The sequence below is a fragment of the Podarcis filfolensis genome (genome assembly GCF_964270895.1).
Source record: "Podarcis filfolensis genome assembly, chromosome: 12".
Taxonomy (NCBI): Eukaryota; Metazoa; Chordata; class Lepidosauria; order Squamata; family Lacertidae; genus Podarcis; species Podarcis filfolensis.
The window spans coordinates 10,730,173-10,747,659 of NC_139614.1; the positions used below are offsets into that span (position 1 = coordinate 10,730,173).

The 17,487-nt window shown below is 42.2% G+C and overlaps 1 protein-coding gene across 23 annotated transcripts in view; it reads right to left on the minus strand.

Moving 5' to 3' along the window:
• The window catches only part of TRAK1 (trafficking kinesin protein 1), a 148,197-nt gene that overhangs the window by 24,865 nt on the left and 105,845 nt on the right, over positions 1-17,487 (minus strand). For all 23 annotated transcript variants that reach the window (XM_083577691.1, XM_083577703.1, XM_083577684.1 and 20 more), the window contains 10 exons: positions 16,210-16,326; positions 10,708-10,808; positions 9,536-9,644; positions 7,306-7,384; positions 6,709-6,839; positions 6,487-6,561; positions 4,519-4,656; positions 3,693-3,769; positions 1,847-2,083; positions 543-859 (listed from right to left, as the gene is read on the minus strand). In XM_083577691.1, the coding sequence (XP_083433817.1) occupies positions 543-859; positions 1,847-2,083; positions 3,693-3,769; positions 4,519-4,656; positions 6,487-6,561; positions 6,709-6,839; positions 7,306-7,384; positions 9,536-9,644; positions 10,708-10,808; positions 16,210-16,326 (1,381 nt within the window). The remainder of the gene's footprint in view (positions 1-542; positions 860-1,846; positions 2,084-3,692; positions 3,770-4,518; positions 4,657-6,486; positions 6,562-6,708; positions 6,840-7,305; positions 7,385-9,535; positions 9,645-10,707; positions 10,809-16,209; positions 16,327-17,487) is intronic.

Below are 17,487 nucleotides of genomic sequence, written 5' to 3' on the forward strand. Positions count from 1 at the left end.
CCTTGGTTTTGGAATGCTTTGGTTTTGGAAGGGACTTCTGGAACAGATTAAGTTTGAGAACCAAGGTGCCACTGTGCAAGTGATTTGGAACTGTTGCCTAAACACCTACTGGTAGGACAACCGTAGCAAGTAATTGAGTAGCATGCACAGAATGTAAAGAAAAGAAATGGTCTTCTACAAGTTGCAGTTTAATGAATCACCACACGTCTCTACAGGTCTTCTCCATATCAGTGCTACTTCCCCCACTCTGCAGTGTTCTACAAATATGTGAATGAAACTAGGAATTCAAATGCCATTTACTGAACTATAAAAATATACCACTGAAATATGTTAGAGTGTACACAACACACTTGCTCCAGAGATTGCTTACTCAAAAGCAATAAAATCTTTTTCTCAGAAGAGTTTAAACAAGCAACGTGGATGGCTGTCTCTAAAGTAAAATGAGTAAGTGTTACAAAGATTTCCCACTTCCTGCTGATGGAGAAGAGACCATAGAAAGTCACTAAGGAGAACAGATAAAGGCCTAGGCGCTTTGTTATCACCTTCTAAGGGCTTCACAATCTGAAGCTTCTCTGGGAGGTAAGAGCGACTGCTGATGGACATTCCTGAATAGCCAGTAAATTCGGAAAACCTGGAGTGAGTTCCCAACGACATGATACTCTCCGTTGGAGTGATGGAGCCACTGTGGAGTTCACCCTTCTCGGCCAGTTCCCTCAGCTTCCTTTCCTGCTCTTCTTCAAAGAACCTCCTCTCATACAGGTAGTTCTCCCTCCGAAGAGACAGCCTTCGAAGGGCCGTTTCCAGGTCGCTAGAGCCAGGGGTTCCTGGGGTTCCAGGTTTTTTGTTCTTTTCTTCATTTCTAAAACAAGGACAAAACACACTTAAATTTACACTGTGTGTACAAGCAACAGGAAGGGGGGGGAGACACCCAAAATGCCAATATTTGAAATGCCATCAAAACTGCTCTGAGCTCTCCGTAGCCAATTAACTGCTTCACCAGCAGAGTATAGTAGTCTAGATTTGAAAATATAAATGGCAGGCCTAGGAATGTGCGAGGTTGACATCTTCATAGAGCTATGCGCTGTATTTAGCAATGTGTTTCTCAAATTCTTTATAGCATCTCTTATTGTCTGCTTGCATTTTTTTTGTTCTCTAAAATTGTCATCAGAATTTCAATTTTGCAGCTATGTAAGCTAAAACACACACACACACACAATATGGATATAAATATAGATCTGCATGTATAAGAAAGGGAGGTCAGGCATTTCTTAGCATAGAAAATCATTTTGGGGATTGCACACATTTCAAAGTAACCAAATCAAGTTGTACTCGGGGCTCAATGTGGATGATGGACAGATAATTAGAGGAGGAAAGCCTCACAGTTACAAAAAAAGTCAAGAATTACAAACCCCAAAAATGATTTAAACAATTCTCTTACTAGGAGGAGGATGTGTCAATAACAGAAACCAGTTAACAGTAATTGTTAAAGGAAATATAGTCATTAACACAAACATGATTTGCCTGAACCATACCACACTGGTGTTAAATTAGTGAACATTAGTTTGCAAATTTTATGGTGTCCAGTAATTTAAGACAACCCAATATAGTTCACTTGTCCAGTGTTAGGAGGCTGGAGCAGAACAATATATGAAAATCATGTTTCTTCTGAATATCTCACTCAGATATAGCAATATTGATCCTTCTTACAATGTTAGGCTAGCAATATTGAGTATCCTCATAATGTACGGTTAGTATAGCATCCAACATATAGTCACTGAATAGAAGAAAAGAATTAGGAAGTTCTTGTTCTGGAGATACAGCTAAACTCTAAGTATACATTACTGACCCAGAGTCAGTAGAGTCAGTTTCTAGGATGATGCTATTAGTCTTGTTGTCTATCACAAAATTGGAAATGTCTCCTCCATAGAAGCTGGATCGTGGTGTGCTGACACAGCTAGAAATGACCGAGTTCATTGCTGAAGACTGGTTAGACCCAGGGATGTTCATCGGAGAGGGAGTTAAAGATCTCTGCTTTACCACTTGGTTGATGTTTCGCACGGCATCAAAGACTCTCTTGTGATGGCTGAAAAAAGACACAAGCAGTTAGTAACCAGCAAAATAAAACCCACAGCAGAGAAATTGTCTGCGGGGACATCGTATTATATTAAGCTCAGCTTTTGTAAGAGAAAAACATGGTCTCAGAGATTAGCTTTGTGATTATGATCAAGAGAGAACAAAATCGGACAAATGGTTAAAAGTCGTTCTACGGAAAGGGGAAGAGTTGTAAGATACTAAAGTTTCCCCAAAGAATACTTCCCATTTTCCAGATCACTTACTAAATGACCCTGTTCTCTTGAAACTTGGCCAAGACTGTACCCCAGGATGAAATGGGGAATAATTATTGGGCTCAAATGCTTACATGCTCCCCACCAACTATCCTGAGAGAAAGCAATTAACTGAACCAGAAGATCCTGCATTGATCCTGGGATCTCTCTTACCCTGCAGCATAGCTCTGGTTAGAAAAGCAGGTTTTGAACAGCCAGGGAGATCCTCTATGGAAATAAAATGTGGGATCTCCTATACTCGTTGCATTCTCCCTGTAGCAATAGTAACATGCAGTGGTGGTTTGGGGTTTCTTGTTTGGTTTTTAAGATAAAAAATGCCCACAAAATGCGCTTGTGAATAAAGCGATACAGCAGTAGGCGGTAGGCAGCTTGGTCAACTATTGCCAGCAATGGCGAAATCAAGCATTTTCTTGTGACTTCAGGATAAAGCAGATGTTCTAGTTGCCACATCACGATTTTAAATGCCTGGCAGCACATGTTGAGCATTTATATGAACTTCATATAACCAGCACCACGTGGTGAGCTACTAGCACATTGCAGCTTTGCCACATGGATCATGAAATTTCTTCTAAGCTATCATAGATATTTTAGGGACCATTTCCAGTGATCTGATCCTGTGGTCAAACACTACGGATGCCACCACACAGCTGCCTCTGCAAGCCAGCCAAAGCAAATGCAGTGGTCCTGAGCTACTTCAATGTTGTATGAATAAGCACATTTTTCATATCCCGCCTTCACTCCAGGGACCTCAAGGAAGTACACAATGGACTCCCGGCAGTTTCCCATCCAAATACTGATCTGACTTACACTTGTATAGCTTCAGCTATACATCATGTCTCTTGAGATAATGCTACTATAAAATTGTCTAGTGTGTCCACATATACAAGCTTAAGCACTCTGCAGCCCTGTTTCGCTATTTCTGAGTACCACTTTCTTACTTGTGCAGAATAAACATAGAAAGTTTTTAATTATTTCCCCCTCGCTATTTAGCTTGAAGTTTGAATCTTCAACTGTGTTAAGAAGATGGATAACAAAAATAGTGATTTAACACTACTCGAGGTGCAAATAGCTTGTTTATTTTTCCAATTTCAACTATAATGCTGCTGAAAAACATTTTATTTAACTTCCCCAAAAGCCCCAAAGTTCTTTAAAAATTGGCCTTTAAAATATCCTTAAGCTTTCTTCTCAATTGCTTTCCTCTCCGACAGAGAGGACCATTTCTAAGTAATGAGTTCAGGTCTACCTTCCTCGCTAGAAAGAAATGAGATGGAATTCTTAATTTGGGATTGCATAAAAAGGTTTGATTTCTACTTTTCTTATTAAAATATCACAATGCATCAGTCATACGTTAAGTCAGGGCTCTCAGGATCATCCAGATGCAGTTCTTTTCGCATTGACCCTTCAATTTCTGCTGCCAAGGAATCCTGTTAAGACAATTTTAAAGGGTGTTACAGCATGTCACTAACATGTATGTCTATTTTTGTAGTATGCAGTGATGCTGATATACTTGGGGCTTCTTTTATGGTAACAGAAAGAAACCATTTAGCTAGTCTTCCCCTATTAATGGGACGCGGGTGGTGCTGTGGGTTAAACCACAGAGCCTAGGACTTGCCGATCAGAAGGTTGGCGGTTTGAATCCCCGCAGTGGGGTGAGCTCCCGTTGCTCGGCCCCTGCTCCTGCCAACCTAGCAGTTCGAAACACGTCAAAGTGCAAGTAGATAAATAGGTACCACTCCGACGGGAAGGTTAACGGCATTTCCGTGTGCTGCTCTGGTTCGCCAGAAGTGGCTTAGTCATGCTGGCCACATGACCTGGAAGCTGTATGCCGGCTCCCTCGGCCTGTAAAGCAAGATGAGCGCCACAACCCCAGAGTCGGCCACGACTGGACCTAATGGTCAGGGGTCCCTTTACCTTTACCCCCTATTAATAGCTCCAGCCATTGCTTGCATTTCACTATATCACCAATACTGCAATTATTTCCAAAGTGGGTTTAGTAGCACTCACAACCTCAGACCCTTCCTCTGTTTAAGGGAAGATTCAAGGCAATGATCCAGATTCTCCTCTCAATATGTACTGAAATTAGTTTTGGGATCTACTTCCTAATGCTAATCAAACTTGCGCCACTGCTGGCATGAGATGTGTTTCTCAGAAATGACTTTACAAGGTTTATTACCATGGGGAAAAGGCCTAAGGAGTGGTATCGGCGTGATATGGCATTTGGCATCGTCTTGTTCCGAAGGTTCTTCAGCTCTTCCTGCGCCTCGTGAAGCATTTCCATGCACTCTGCATACTTGTCTTCCAGCTCTCGTAACTGCAATGCACACAGAATGGAAATTATTTCCAGGAACCTTGGGCGACAGAAAACTATGCAAATGAGGAGGGGGGACACTTTTAAATAAATAATAAAAAGCTAAACATTTATGAATTGTACGTTCCACATGTACGTTTAGTTCTGTCTGTATCTATTTTAATTATGGTTCCAGCAATTTGCCATTGAAGAGACTGGGATTCCGTTGGGCTCTACAAGCTGAACAACTGATGCAAATTGCATAGAATCATCGTCGTCTTGCAAAACTTATTAGATAAAAAGCGCCGCAGAGCCCAGAAGAGCCATCACTTGATCATGGAGACTGCACAGGTTTCTTTTGGCATTGCAGACAAATTTTAAAGCTGTCCGTGTGGCAATGAAAGACTAGCGCCTTACTTTTAAATGAAAAAAACAGAGAACGCAATAAATCAGATTCTGTCCTTACATACACACACTTGGTTTGGAACTCTCCTAGGGCCACATTTTCAAAGAGCGAAGTCCAAGGATTGAACAGTTAGAAGAATATACAGCTTGATGCTGCACAAGGTTAAGTGTACTGAAAGACCACTGACATCTCTGGGCTTAAGCATGCTCACCTCTGCACAGAATTGGGCTGCAAGCTAACCTCTTTTACTTACAATTCTTACAGCGAAGAATTGCATACATATTTTTTTGGAAGTAGATCCCATTGTGTTCACTGCAATTTACTCCCATGTATATAGGATCACAAGGGATGCAGGTGGCATCCACAGAGCCTAGGACTTGCCGATCAGAAAGTCGGTGGTTCGAATCCCCGTGACGGGGTGAGCTCCCATTGCTTGGTCCCTGCTCCTGCCAACCTAGCAGTTTGAAAGCACGTCAAAGTGCAAGTAGATAAATAGGTACCGCTCTGGCGGGAAGGTAAATGGTGTTTCTGTGCGCTGCTCTGGTTCGCCAGAAGCAGCTTAGTCATGCTGGCCACATGACCCGGAAGCTGTATGCCGGCTCCCTCGGCCAATAAAGTGAGATGAGCGCCACAACCCCAGAGTCGGTCACGACTGGACCTAATGGTCAGGGGTCCCTTTACCTTTTATATAGGATCACAGCCCTAGTGTTTCTTCTGTTTTGCAAATCCATTTATCCTGGAGATTATGATCTGTGATCCTTACTTAATTCACAGCACAGAAGGCTCAGTCGTCAGAGGCCTGTCTGAGGGTAGGCCTAATCTTGAAAGTTAAAGGCTTGCACCAAGGAAATAGTCCATTGCCAAGTCTACTTCTATGCTCAGTTTCTTATCCAAAATGCCATTAAGCTTTCCAAGGACAAAAAAACCTCCTTGCATATATCAAAGAAGAGGTTTTTTGATTTCAGATGAATACTGTATTTAAGGTTTTAAGCAATTTCATTCCTATAGGTCTGAAATGATATCTGTGTGGACCCAAGGAAACTGAATTCAAAAGCTATCACAAATATGCTCATCTCTTATTCAAATTACCATATTTTTTGCTCTATAAGACTCACTTTTTCCCTCCTAAAAAGTAAGGGGAAATGTGTGTGCGTCTTATGGAGCGAATGCAGGCTGCTCAGCTATCCCAGAAGCCAGAACAGCAAGAGGGATCGCTGCTTTCACTGCACAGTGATCCCTCTTGCTGTTCTGGCTTCTGAGATTCAGAATATTTTTTTTTCTTGGTGCGTCTTGTGGTCTGGTGCGTCTTATAGAGCGAAAAATATGGTATTCTTCTGCCATGAGACCAAATGCAACTCGGCTACAGCATTTCAAGGCTACTGATATCAACTGAACTGAAAGCATCTCCCTGCTCCATAACCATATGACTACTAGAGAGACACACTCACTTCTGCTGTGAGCTGCCTTTGGGCATCTTTAGCGGCTCCCAGATGTTGGACGAGTTCTTCATTTTCCACCGTACACTGAAAAAAGACAAACATCACAACAGATTAGCCACCCCATGCTTTCTCTTCCTTTAAAAATATTTTAACAGGTGTGGGAACAGAAGAAGCTCATCAGAAAGGTGGCACTACATTAGCTATTTTGCTTATTACTTTAATGAACCTTACAGCTTTTGCCTTTTTCTGCAAATCCACTATCTGAGAGAGAAGGTGAGTGATTTCCTCCTGCTGTCGGGCAGCATCGTCAGTTTTCTTGGCCAACTCTTCAGAGATACTTGCAATCTGGATGTTTGCATCTCCTTAAATAATTAAGAAACAATTGTAAGAAGGAGCTGGCATGGAAAAATATTTGGCATCGCAATTGCTTGCTAAATCAATATAAACAAGGTATTACTATAACCTATCGTTGAACAGAGAGGCAGAGAAAGAGAACATGCAATCTGGCATTAGGAAGGTTTTTCCAACTGCTGCAGAGCCACATAGAAAAAGCCAATGCCATAAATATTGTTGAAGTGTTACTGCAATTGCAGGATGGGTTTTCTCAATATACAAGCAGTGTAAGGGAACTGGGATAAAACAGTTCTGAAACCAAGTGTTGTAGGTGCATTAGTTCTCAACCCAAGTGCTGGGGCTGCTGATAACTTAAAGCAACACACACCAACTCCCTTGAATCGCACACTAAAATGGCACAAACTCCAAAAGAAAACCCTTGTATCAGAACATCCTGATTATTTTGTCAAAAAGCAAGGAAAGAAGAAAACGTACTGAGCTCCTTCACACAGTCGTTGACAAGCTGCTGTTCTTTCTCTTCAAAAGAAATGGTTTCGGTCTGCAGCTGGCAAGCCTGTTCAAAGTATTTTTAAAAAAATAAATTCCAAAATTAGCATTGTGTTAACTTCTTGCTGGATGTAGCCTTGTAAAAAGGGGGAAAACTTTCAACAGCAGACCACAATTCCAGGACATCAGCAAACACAGCCTTTCTCAACCTTGGGTCCCTAAATGTAGCCAGCATGGCCAGTGGTCAGGGATGATGGGAACTGTAGTTCAAAAATGCCTGGAGACTGAGAAAGGCTGAGCAAGCAATTCATAGTCTCCCACATCCCTCTTGTGACTATGTGGAAGAATGACAAGTCACGACCACTAGGTGTCATCATTGATTTTTGATATATACATAGGCAAAGCTTAAAAGATTAACATCAAATTGAATGGCTGGAGAATATATTTGTGGGAAGAGTTAAAAGTTCACTATTAAAAGCACACCCCAAACACAACACACACACAAAGATTCAATAGAAACACAAGTCTGTAACATACTTTGGAAAAAAAGCTCAAGGGAGGTTTGTACTTGTAACTTCTAGCCTGATAAATAGCTTCTTAACATTTACGATGCTAATCTTGGGAGTAATGCTTGGTTAAGAAGCTATCACCATCTTGACTTTTCAGCATGACTATCAAATGAGTGTCCCTGCTTATATCAGATGCTGTGCATTACAACCAGCCTCTAAACGCTATACTAATCCATAATGTTACAAAGCACTCATTCCGGCTCTCACAGTGGGGAAACTGTTTTCAAAACTTCGCATGAACAGGAAAACTCTTTCCTGGCCATGCAATGAACAGTAAGCATGATATACTAAGGGCATTCCAAAGGGGAGCAGGCTAGGTCCATAACGCACAATGAAATAGTATTAATTTCTGCTGGTGCAGGATCTATCTGCCTTGTGTCTAGGTTTATGGAAATGTAGGCCTTCAGACACAGAGCAAATCACCCCTAAGCTACTGTACACAAACAGATGGGGCGGCAAAGCCATTTGTAGATTGAGTATGGGTGCTAAGGTGGTTTGGGGGGGGGAGGGGTTGGGGGAGGGAGAGAGAAGAACCCTGTCAGGACAATATATCTATTCAGTGGTCCCTCTTCTCATCAGTGGTCTCCGCACCCCAACCCCCAATTGCTCATAGTTCCACAGCCAGGAAGAAAAGGAGCACCAAAACCAGCGGATAAGGCAGCAGATCCCTTCATCTCACCCTCATGGTTAGTTGTCCAGTGAGGGAGCAAGAGTGAGTGGAAGCAGCACAGAAGATGAGCTACTCGCTTCTTTTGCCCTCTCCTTTTGGGTCCATTGGGGATGCGGGTGGCGCTGTGGGTTAAACCACAGAGCCTAGGACTTGCCGATCAAAAGGTCGGCGGTTCAAATCCCCGGGACGGGGTGAGCTCCCGTTGCTCAGTCCCTGCTCCTGCCAACCTAGCAGTTCGGAAGCATGTCGAAGTGCAAGTAGATAAATAGGTAACGCTGTGGTGGGAAGGTAAATGGCGTTTCCGCACGCTGCTCTGGTTTGCCAGAAGTGGCTTAGTCATGCTGGCCACATGACCCGGAAGCTGTACGCCGGCTCCCTCGGCCAATAAAGCGAGATGAGCGCCGCAACCCCAGAGTCGGTCACGACTGGACCTAATGGTTAGGGGTCCCTTTACCTTTACCTTTTGGGTCCATTGAAGCAGAGAAAGAGAAGGTAGGTGCCAATAGCAGGATGGTGGAGCAAAAGAGTCAGGGGCCTTGACCCAAAGCCAGCACTGCTTGGACTGTAATGATTGCAAGAGGAGCTCCAAACATGTAACCATCACCACTAGCTGTAGCCTGCAGTCAAGGAACGATTTTACCACCTCACTTACTGTTGGTGTCAGGCTTCATAAACACCATACTTTTAAAGCACACCCCACCCCCAGGAATCCTGGGAACTGAGCTATAATTCTCAACACCCTTAAACTACAGTTCCTATGACTCTTTGAAGGAACGTGCTTTAAATCTACGCCTTAGACAAGGGTCAATACTGTCACGCAGTATTTGCAAACATTCATTAGGGAAGCAGGGTGGGGTGGAGAGAATAATCTATAGATTACACAGAATTTATGGAGTAAAAGCTTACTAATCAATCAGTCCTGATTCCCATGGAAAAAGAAGCAAACTTATGGTAGGTAAAATACTGGGATATGTTTTACCTCTGATCTAAGCACAACGTTCTCCTCTTCAAGGTCCTTAAGTTTCTTTTGAAGGGAATCTAAATGAAAATAGTTCTGGACAGATGAAGACGACTCATTCCTCTTCAACCTGGTAAGAGGCCCATTAGACACGTTTATTTTTGCTCCCTTTTGTTTGCAGTGTTTGCAGTGGAGCTGCACAGCAAAAATTCCAACAACCAGAGCCAAATGAGATCTAGCATTTACATAGGTTGTCAGAGAGTTAAAAATAAAGAAAGAAATGAAGCCATTGTGTTTATTCCGCCCATTTCTAACGGAGAACCTTTAGCTACAAACTGGGGGGGGGGGGGGGAGAGAGGACTTCAGCTCTCTGAAGGAGATGGTTTGCAAAAAAGTAATCTTATGATTCGATGACTGCTACAACACATTAAATAATAAAAAGCTGCAGCAGTGGAGGCACAAAAAAAGGGAAAGTGGCAAGCAGGGGTTTTAATGTACTGTTAACTGCCTAGGAAACAAGACTTTGGCTTTTCGTTGCTCAAGAGCTGATTTGAACTGCTGAGCAGTCTTTGTTAACATGCTGTTGTGTTGCTGAACAAAATTCTTCAAAAGGACAGGATTTGGTTCAAAACTTAGTCCCTGTTGGATATAACAAAAGTGACATATTACTGAACTAAGAAGAACTTCCCTGTCAGGGAGGTAGACTGGTTATCCCATTTCTTAACTGGTGAGGGCCTGCTATGAATATCAGGTTCTGAACTGGATCTTGTAGCTCAACACTGGACTTCCATATTGCTGCATAAATCAGTTGGGTCTACTGTCAGTCAATGGAAGCCCGAAACATCTAAAGCTGGTAACCAAACTGTGTGTATGCTGTATTTTTTAACTATTTACCGGAAAGGTCCAAATGGAACAGCATGCTACAGAATGAACCCAAAAGGAGACTAGTAAAACCACAGCTGAGTACTGTTGGTAACACCTACTCATGATCAAGAGTACTCAAGAGATAATACAGACACAATTTGACCGTTTGGTCCTTTCATTGGGAGCTGAGGCTCACCTGCAGCCTGGATGCAAAACCCATGTGGTGATGCCAGATGAGGAATACAAAAATCATGTGGCTATGCCAGATGGGGCAGAAGGATGCAAAATGGACAGTATAGCATGACCCATGTTTCCTGGCCCAAACTTACGGAGTTGAACAGATGGATTCTGGCTCGCTCTCTTCAGCAGCACTGGTGTAAAATTGAAGCAGCTCATCTTTCATGGACAGCTCATGACGTAACTGAGAAACCTGAACAAATGAAGGGGGGAGGGAAATCTGTCATACATTTGTTTTCAAGCTCATCTTAGATAGCAAAATTGAGTGTCGGGCTCTGTGTGGTTCTGCTAGCCAATGGATCTACTTCAGAAAGGAAACAGGAAGATTCCCTCTGTTGGAAGAAAAACACAGATCAAGAATTCCAGTGCCTGCTACAATTAAAGGAGGGTTACTTCTCTGTATCTTTTTCATTTCAAAAGTTGCAAATTCATCACTATTTTATTATAAGTGTTGTTAATTAAATAGTAGGACACCAATGGAGAACTCAAAAACCTGGCAGTGAATCAAACAAGAGGACTTCAACCACTTCAGGCAAGATATAACAAAATGCCATTCCTAGCTAGACACAATCTAAGATTGTAAGTTGGAATCCTTCTCCATTTTTGGAAGGGAAATGAACTAGATCAAGGGAAGTAATAGTGCCACTGTATTCTGCTCTGGTCAGACCTCACCTGGAGTACTGTGTCCAGTTCTGGGCACCACAGTTCAAGAAGGACACTGACAAACTGGAACGTGTCCAGAGGAGGGCAACCAAAATGGTCAAAGGCATGGAAACGATGCCTTATGAGGAACTGCTAAGGGAGCTGGGCATGTTTAGCCTGGAGAAGAGGAGGTTAAGGGGTGATATGATAGCCATGTTCAAATATATAAAAGGATGTCACATAGAGGAGGGAGAAAGGTTGTTTTCTGCTGCTCCAGAGAAGCGGACACGGAGCAATGGATCCAAACTACAAGAAAGAAGATTCCACCTAAACATTAGGAAGAACTTCCTGACAGTAAGAGCTGTTCGACAGTGGAATTTGCTGCCAAGGAGTGTGGTGGAGTCTCCTTCTTTGGAGGTCTTTAAGCAGAGGCTTGACAACCATATGTCAGGAGTGCTCTGATGGTGTTTCCTGCTTGGCAGGGGGTTGGACTCGATGGCCCTTGTGGTCTCTTCCAACTCTATAATTCTATGATTCTATGATTCTATGATTCTATAACAGCCATTGCCTTTATTGGTTCTCTCTGTGCTCCATTGTTCTTCTCAATTTCCTCTTTTTGTTTTGGAAGCAGGAGTTCCATTTCCTGTGAACTGATTCACATGCAACACTAAGCCAAGCCATGGTTTAGTGTGGATGAACAGGCTTAAAGCAAGGAGATTGTGGCTACTTTATTCCTCCCTCAATCCTGTTGCTGCTGCAAGCTAAGTCATGGCTTGGCTTAATGCGTCATCTGAACCCGGGCTTGTGGTTTTTCTTGCTCCAGAGAAACCACAAGCTGTAACCAAGGTTTGTTATAAAGCAAGACAAACCACAAGCCCGGGTTCAGATGACACAATATGCCAAACTGTGGCTTAGCTCACAGCAGAAGGACAAGAGAAGGAGTAAAACGACCATGATAGTCACTCAGCAAGCACACACACTAGAACTTCTTGGCTTAATTTAAATTATTTTCCTGAGCTAACCCAAAACCTGAAATGCATTTAAAATTTAAAACCAGAAATAAATTTGCCACTTAAAATGCACTCAGGTAGAAGACTCCTTGTTCACAAATTAAAACTGAACATCCAAGAAAAAGGATAATCCTAAAGAGTGTATCTCCACACATCTTGCCTGTTAAATAACTTGGCATGTCATCAACAAAATGCTTTTGTTCCAGTTTAATAACACAATGACAAATCAGGAAGAAGACAGATCCTAAGCTGTTACGTGCAGATATGAAAGCTGTGAACTAAATTTATATGAAAGCTGTGAACTAAATTTATTTCATGGTTAAAGGTAAAGAGTAAAGGGAACCCTGACCATTAGGTCCAGTCGTGGATGACTCTGGGCTTGCGGCGCTCATCTCGCTTTATTGGCCGAGGGAGCCGGCGTACAGCTTCCGGGTCATGTGGCCAGCCTGACTAAGCCGCTTCTGGCAAACCAGAGCAGCGCACGGAAATGCCGTTTACCTTCCCGCCAGAGTAGTACCTATTTATCTACTTGCACTCTGATGTGCTTTTGAACTGCTAGGTTGGCAAGAGCAGGGACCAAGCAACAGGAGCTCACCCTGTCGCAGGGATTCGAAGCACTGACCTTCTGATTGGCAAGCCCTAGGCTCTGAGGTTTAACCCACAGCGCCACACGCTGGTGCTTCAACTGATAATACTCAAAGATGGGCAGAATGCTTTTTTGTTTTGTTTTGTTATGTATTCACAAAAGGGTATTGCCGAGAATAGATGAAACTTTTAGCCATTAAAGTGAGACAACAGACATCAAAATCATATCGTCTCCTCTATACTAAACCAGAATGAGAATTTATTTAATAGAAGCTCCTAGATCATATTTCCAAAGGAGACAGGATCTGGTTCCAAAGACTAATGATACCCTTCAGCTAGATACTTAAATACTGGAACATAGCAAAGACTAGCAGTATTTGCTAAGATGATACATTTGCTTTTGCTATTAGAATGAGCATTGCTTCTCACAAAGGCAATTTACAGACAAAAATAATCCATTGCAATCCACAACTCAGAGACTATGTCTGAAGCAGTGAAATGTTGACTCCAGTGCACTCACCTCGTTTTCTTTAGTGCCTGACAATGCGTCTGAGTCTCTGTTTTCATAATTTAGTACTACTGGAAAGAGTTGCATAGGGTAGAAGTTAGTAGCAATTATTTGAAGTTGGGAAAGGGGAAAGGCTCTGTCCTTGAGACAGAAGGAAAATCAGATTTAAGCAGGTTGTAAGGGAACACAGAAAAGCATGATGCCACAAGATGAAAAGGAAAGTTGTGTTTTTAAAAACTAAGCAAAAGGAAGCAGAGGGAAAAGTCAGGTAACTGCACTTCTGGCAAAACACCTGCCCCATGGGGATTAAGTTTTACATCAGATGCCTAGCCAAGGACATTTCCAGCCTTGAATTAGAAAATTCAGTCAAATTAGAAAATTCAGCAAGCTGAGCATGGGAGGCAACCTTTACTTATAAGCCCAGTTGATATACTACACTAAAGCATGATTGATTTATAAAAACATTTACACACACACACACACACACACACACACGTATATATACTGCCGTTCAGCCTATATCAGCCCAAGGCAGTATAATAAAACACAATCTTCATACAGGAGAGAGGCGGGCAGAGAGGGAGGGAGGTAATAGTAAAACCACTGTAAAAAACAAAAGTAAAAACCAGCTAGCAAAATTTAGAGTACAGTAGAACCCGTTACAAGTCTGGTGAAATACAAATTTTTGACTGCTCATCTAAAAGCCCTCCACAAGGAGTTTGCCAAAGGAAAAAATGTTCCACAGTCAAGGTGTTGCCACTAAGAAGGCCTATGTGTATGCCTTGGGTACAAGCCTGAAAGAGCCAGAGTCAAGTGTTGGGCTTGTGTGTTTTCATTCCCAATCTTCCTCTCATACTGCCAAAAGGAGAACCATACTGTACCACTCAACCCTCTCTGATTTAAGTGGGACATTCTGGAATCATAGAAGCCATCCGGGCTTCTGCTTGGACCCCAGAACTTTCCGTGTTCTGGCGCAAGCCAACTAACTCATGACAGAGTGCTGGACCACAAGGTACTCATTTTTGGTTGGGAATTCGGGGGGGGGGGGAATCAGCTGAGATATTTGAGATATTGAGAGTCTGGTTCATATTTAGATACCTGGATCTCCAATATCATCCTCATCAGTTTGTTTGTTTTTTAAATCCCTAGGCAACTAGAAATCACCATTTTCAATTACTGAACTGAATACGTTGTTGTGAAGCAACGTACTGTATGTCCTTTTAACTGAAGTGCCAATGGTACATAAAATGATCAATTGAGTTCACCATTACATTTACAGATTCACCTATTAAAATTCTCCCTCTTTCTCTCAGATTCTTTCTGTGCAATCACATGTGCAGATTCATTCATTATGTCTCCCTCACATGTTCTGAGACACATGATCCTAACACCACTCTTCACATTCTAAAAGAAAATGCTGTAAAATAGCAAAGTACAGTGGTACCTTGGGTTAAGAACTTTATTCATTCTGGAGGTCTGTTCTTAACCTGAAAGTGTTCTTAACCTGAAGCACCACTTTTGCTAATGGGGCCTCCCGCTGCTGCTGCACCGCCAAAGCACGATTTCTGTTCTCATCCTGAAGCAAAGTTCTTAACCTGAGGTACTATTTCTGGGTTAGCGGAGTCTGTAACCTGAAGCATATGTAACCTGAGGTACCACTGTAGACTTTTACAATTCCTAAAAGAGTGGCAGTAGTCTCTGGTATTCCATTTTGTTAGCACATATTTCCTTGCAGCATGTGGTCTACAATTCAATGCAAGTGTCAATCCCAAGGTGAATAGATGTAAACAATACTTCATTCTAAACTATTGCAACATCTTTTGGGCAAGCAATCCCGCTGATAGCACAGGAACATATGATGCTACTGAGGCACACAAAGCCAGAACAGTAGGTTGTGTCAATCAGGAACAAAGAAAATTTGTGTGATTATGAAAAACCCATTCTTAATTAGGCCGTGTGATGAAATATTTGATCTATAAAGAAAAGCAAAGTGTTAAGAGTTTTTTTCTTTTAGGAAAAAACCCTAGGGACAGCTGTAAATTAACAGCAATATATAATTGCAAACACAGTCCAAACAATGTTTTAAAGAGATGGTGGAAAGTACAAATGCATGTTAGGCAAGACTTAGTTCAACAAAACAAGTAGCCAACAGAGACCTCTCTAGATTACACTGATGGAAACTGCAAATTAGGATGCAAAAAACAGGTGAAGAATAGGCCAAGGTTAGAATCGTCACAACAAATCTTGTCCGAGAGCAGCACATGAAGAGGATTTTGCTTTCCAGTTATAGTTTAGTATACTTGCTTTTCCAGTGGAACATGTGGATAATGAAGGAGGAAAAGGCCTGATACTACAGGAAATTGGGTTTACAGTAGCAAAGACTCCAAAGAACACAGGTAGGAATGGGGAAGCAGGTGATCAAGCAACAGTCAACATCCGTAAGGTGTCAGGGTACCTTGAGAGGCGAAGGGGTGGGGAAAGGAAAGAGAGGAACAAGGAGAGTGCTGGAGTCCTGGAAAAGTGTCACAGGTGAGGGAAGCAGCAGAAGTGTGGGGTGAAAGAAGGATCTAGCAGGCCAAGAAGCTCAGGGCTCTGCTTTAATATGCTGCCTAAGTTTGAAGCCCATATAGTGCAATAATAATAAATAATAATAATAATTTTATTTTTTGTACTCTACCCATCTGACTTGGCTTCCAATAAAAGCATAATAAAACATATGGAACTGACAAGGAAGAAATGGCAAGATACAAGGGCAAATAAAACCAAACAGGTTGGGCTTGGGGCAGTGGTGGAATGAAGTTTACTGAACTAGAAACATGTCAGTATTAGGCACATGTGGATGCCCTCACCTCTTCCCTGATGTGTTCTACTTGTTCTTCAAGGAGTTCATTTCTCTCAGTCAGAGTCTTATTCTTCTTTAACAAGGACTGGCCAATCCGAGCAGCTAATTCTAAATCCCGCTCTTTCTGTAAAAAATAAAAGGGACAAAAAAACCACAAAGGGTCTCAATTATTGGCTCATTTAGAAAATGACTACTTTCTGAAAGCACATGTACGTTCAATCAGTGTTCTAGGTAAGACGAGAAAGTCTGCTTTTCAAAACGAAGAAACCCATAATTTGTGCTTATTTCCTTTTCTTTGTACTGCAGAGGAAACACCCACATCATCTGGGAAACCTGCTGTGTACAGTATTTCAACTATGCATAGGAAAGTACAGCCCAAAGTTCAAGTGTGAGAAAGTTAACGAAATCCAGATCTTACTCCTTTATTTGAAAACTGTCAGCGAGGGTGCAAGTATAAGTGGCGTACATTTTGCAAAGCGCTGCGCAGGGAACTTGAGGATATTGCTACTTGATGCCTTTTAAGAACGCTTAGTATTTATATACAAAAATAAAGGCAGCCATGCTGGCCTGCAAGAAAAATTCTAATTATGTCAACAAGCCTGATGAAGAGTTCTAGAGAACTCAAAAATTTGCACGGAATTTTGTAAAGCATACAGGTATTGCCCTAATATGAATGTTAGTATACAGGCAGCATTCTTTCTAAGTGGTCAGTGTGTGTGTCATCTACTCAGGGCAGGCACCCCCAAACTCGGCCCTCCAGATGTTTTGGGACTACAATTACCATCATCACTGACCACTGGTCTTGTTAGCTAGGGATGATGGGAGCTGTAGTCTGAAAACAGCTGGAGGGCCGAGTTTGGGGATGCCTGACTCAGGGTTTCCCAAATTGAGTCTCCTGCTGTTTTTGGAGTACAATTCCCATCATCCCTAGCTAACAGGACCAGTGGTCAGGGATGATGGGAATTATAGTCCCAAAAGAGCTGGAGACGCAGTAATACTTACAAGTGCCCTGTGAAATAGGTTGGTAATCATCCCAGCACCATAGGTGTAGAATTGAGGCTAAGAGATAATGAATAACACCTATCCAGTTAAATCCTGTGGGAGTGGAATACAATACAGTGGCTAAATGCAAGCAAGAAGAAAATGGTTATGCCAAGGAGACTGAACGACCTGGGAGAACTGTGGTAAAATGGAAGGCATGTCAGCATCTGGGGGTGGAGTCTCTGCAGCAATTACCATGTAAGAAGCCATATAACTGTTGCTGTGTTTTGCTATGTAAGATAAG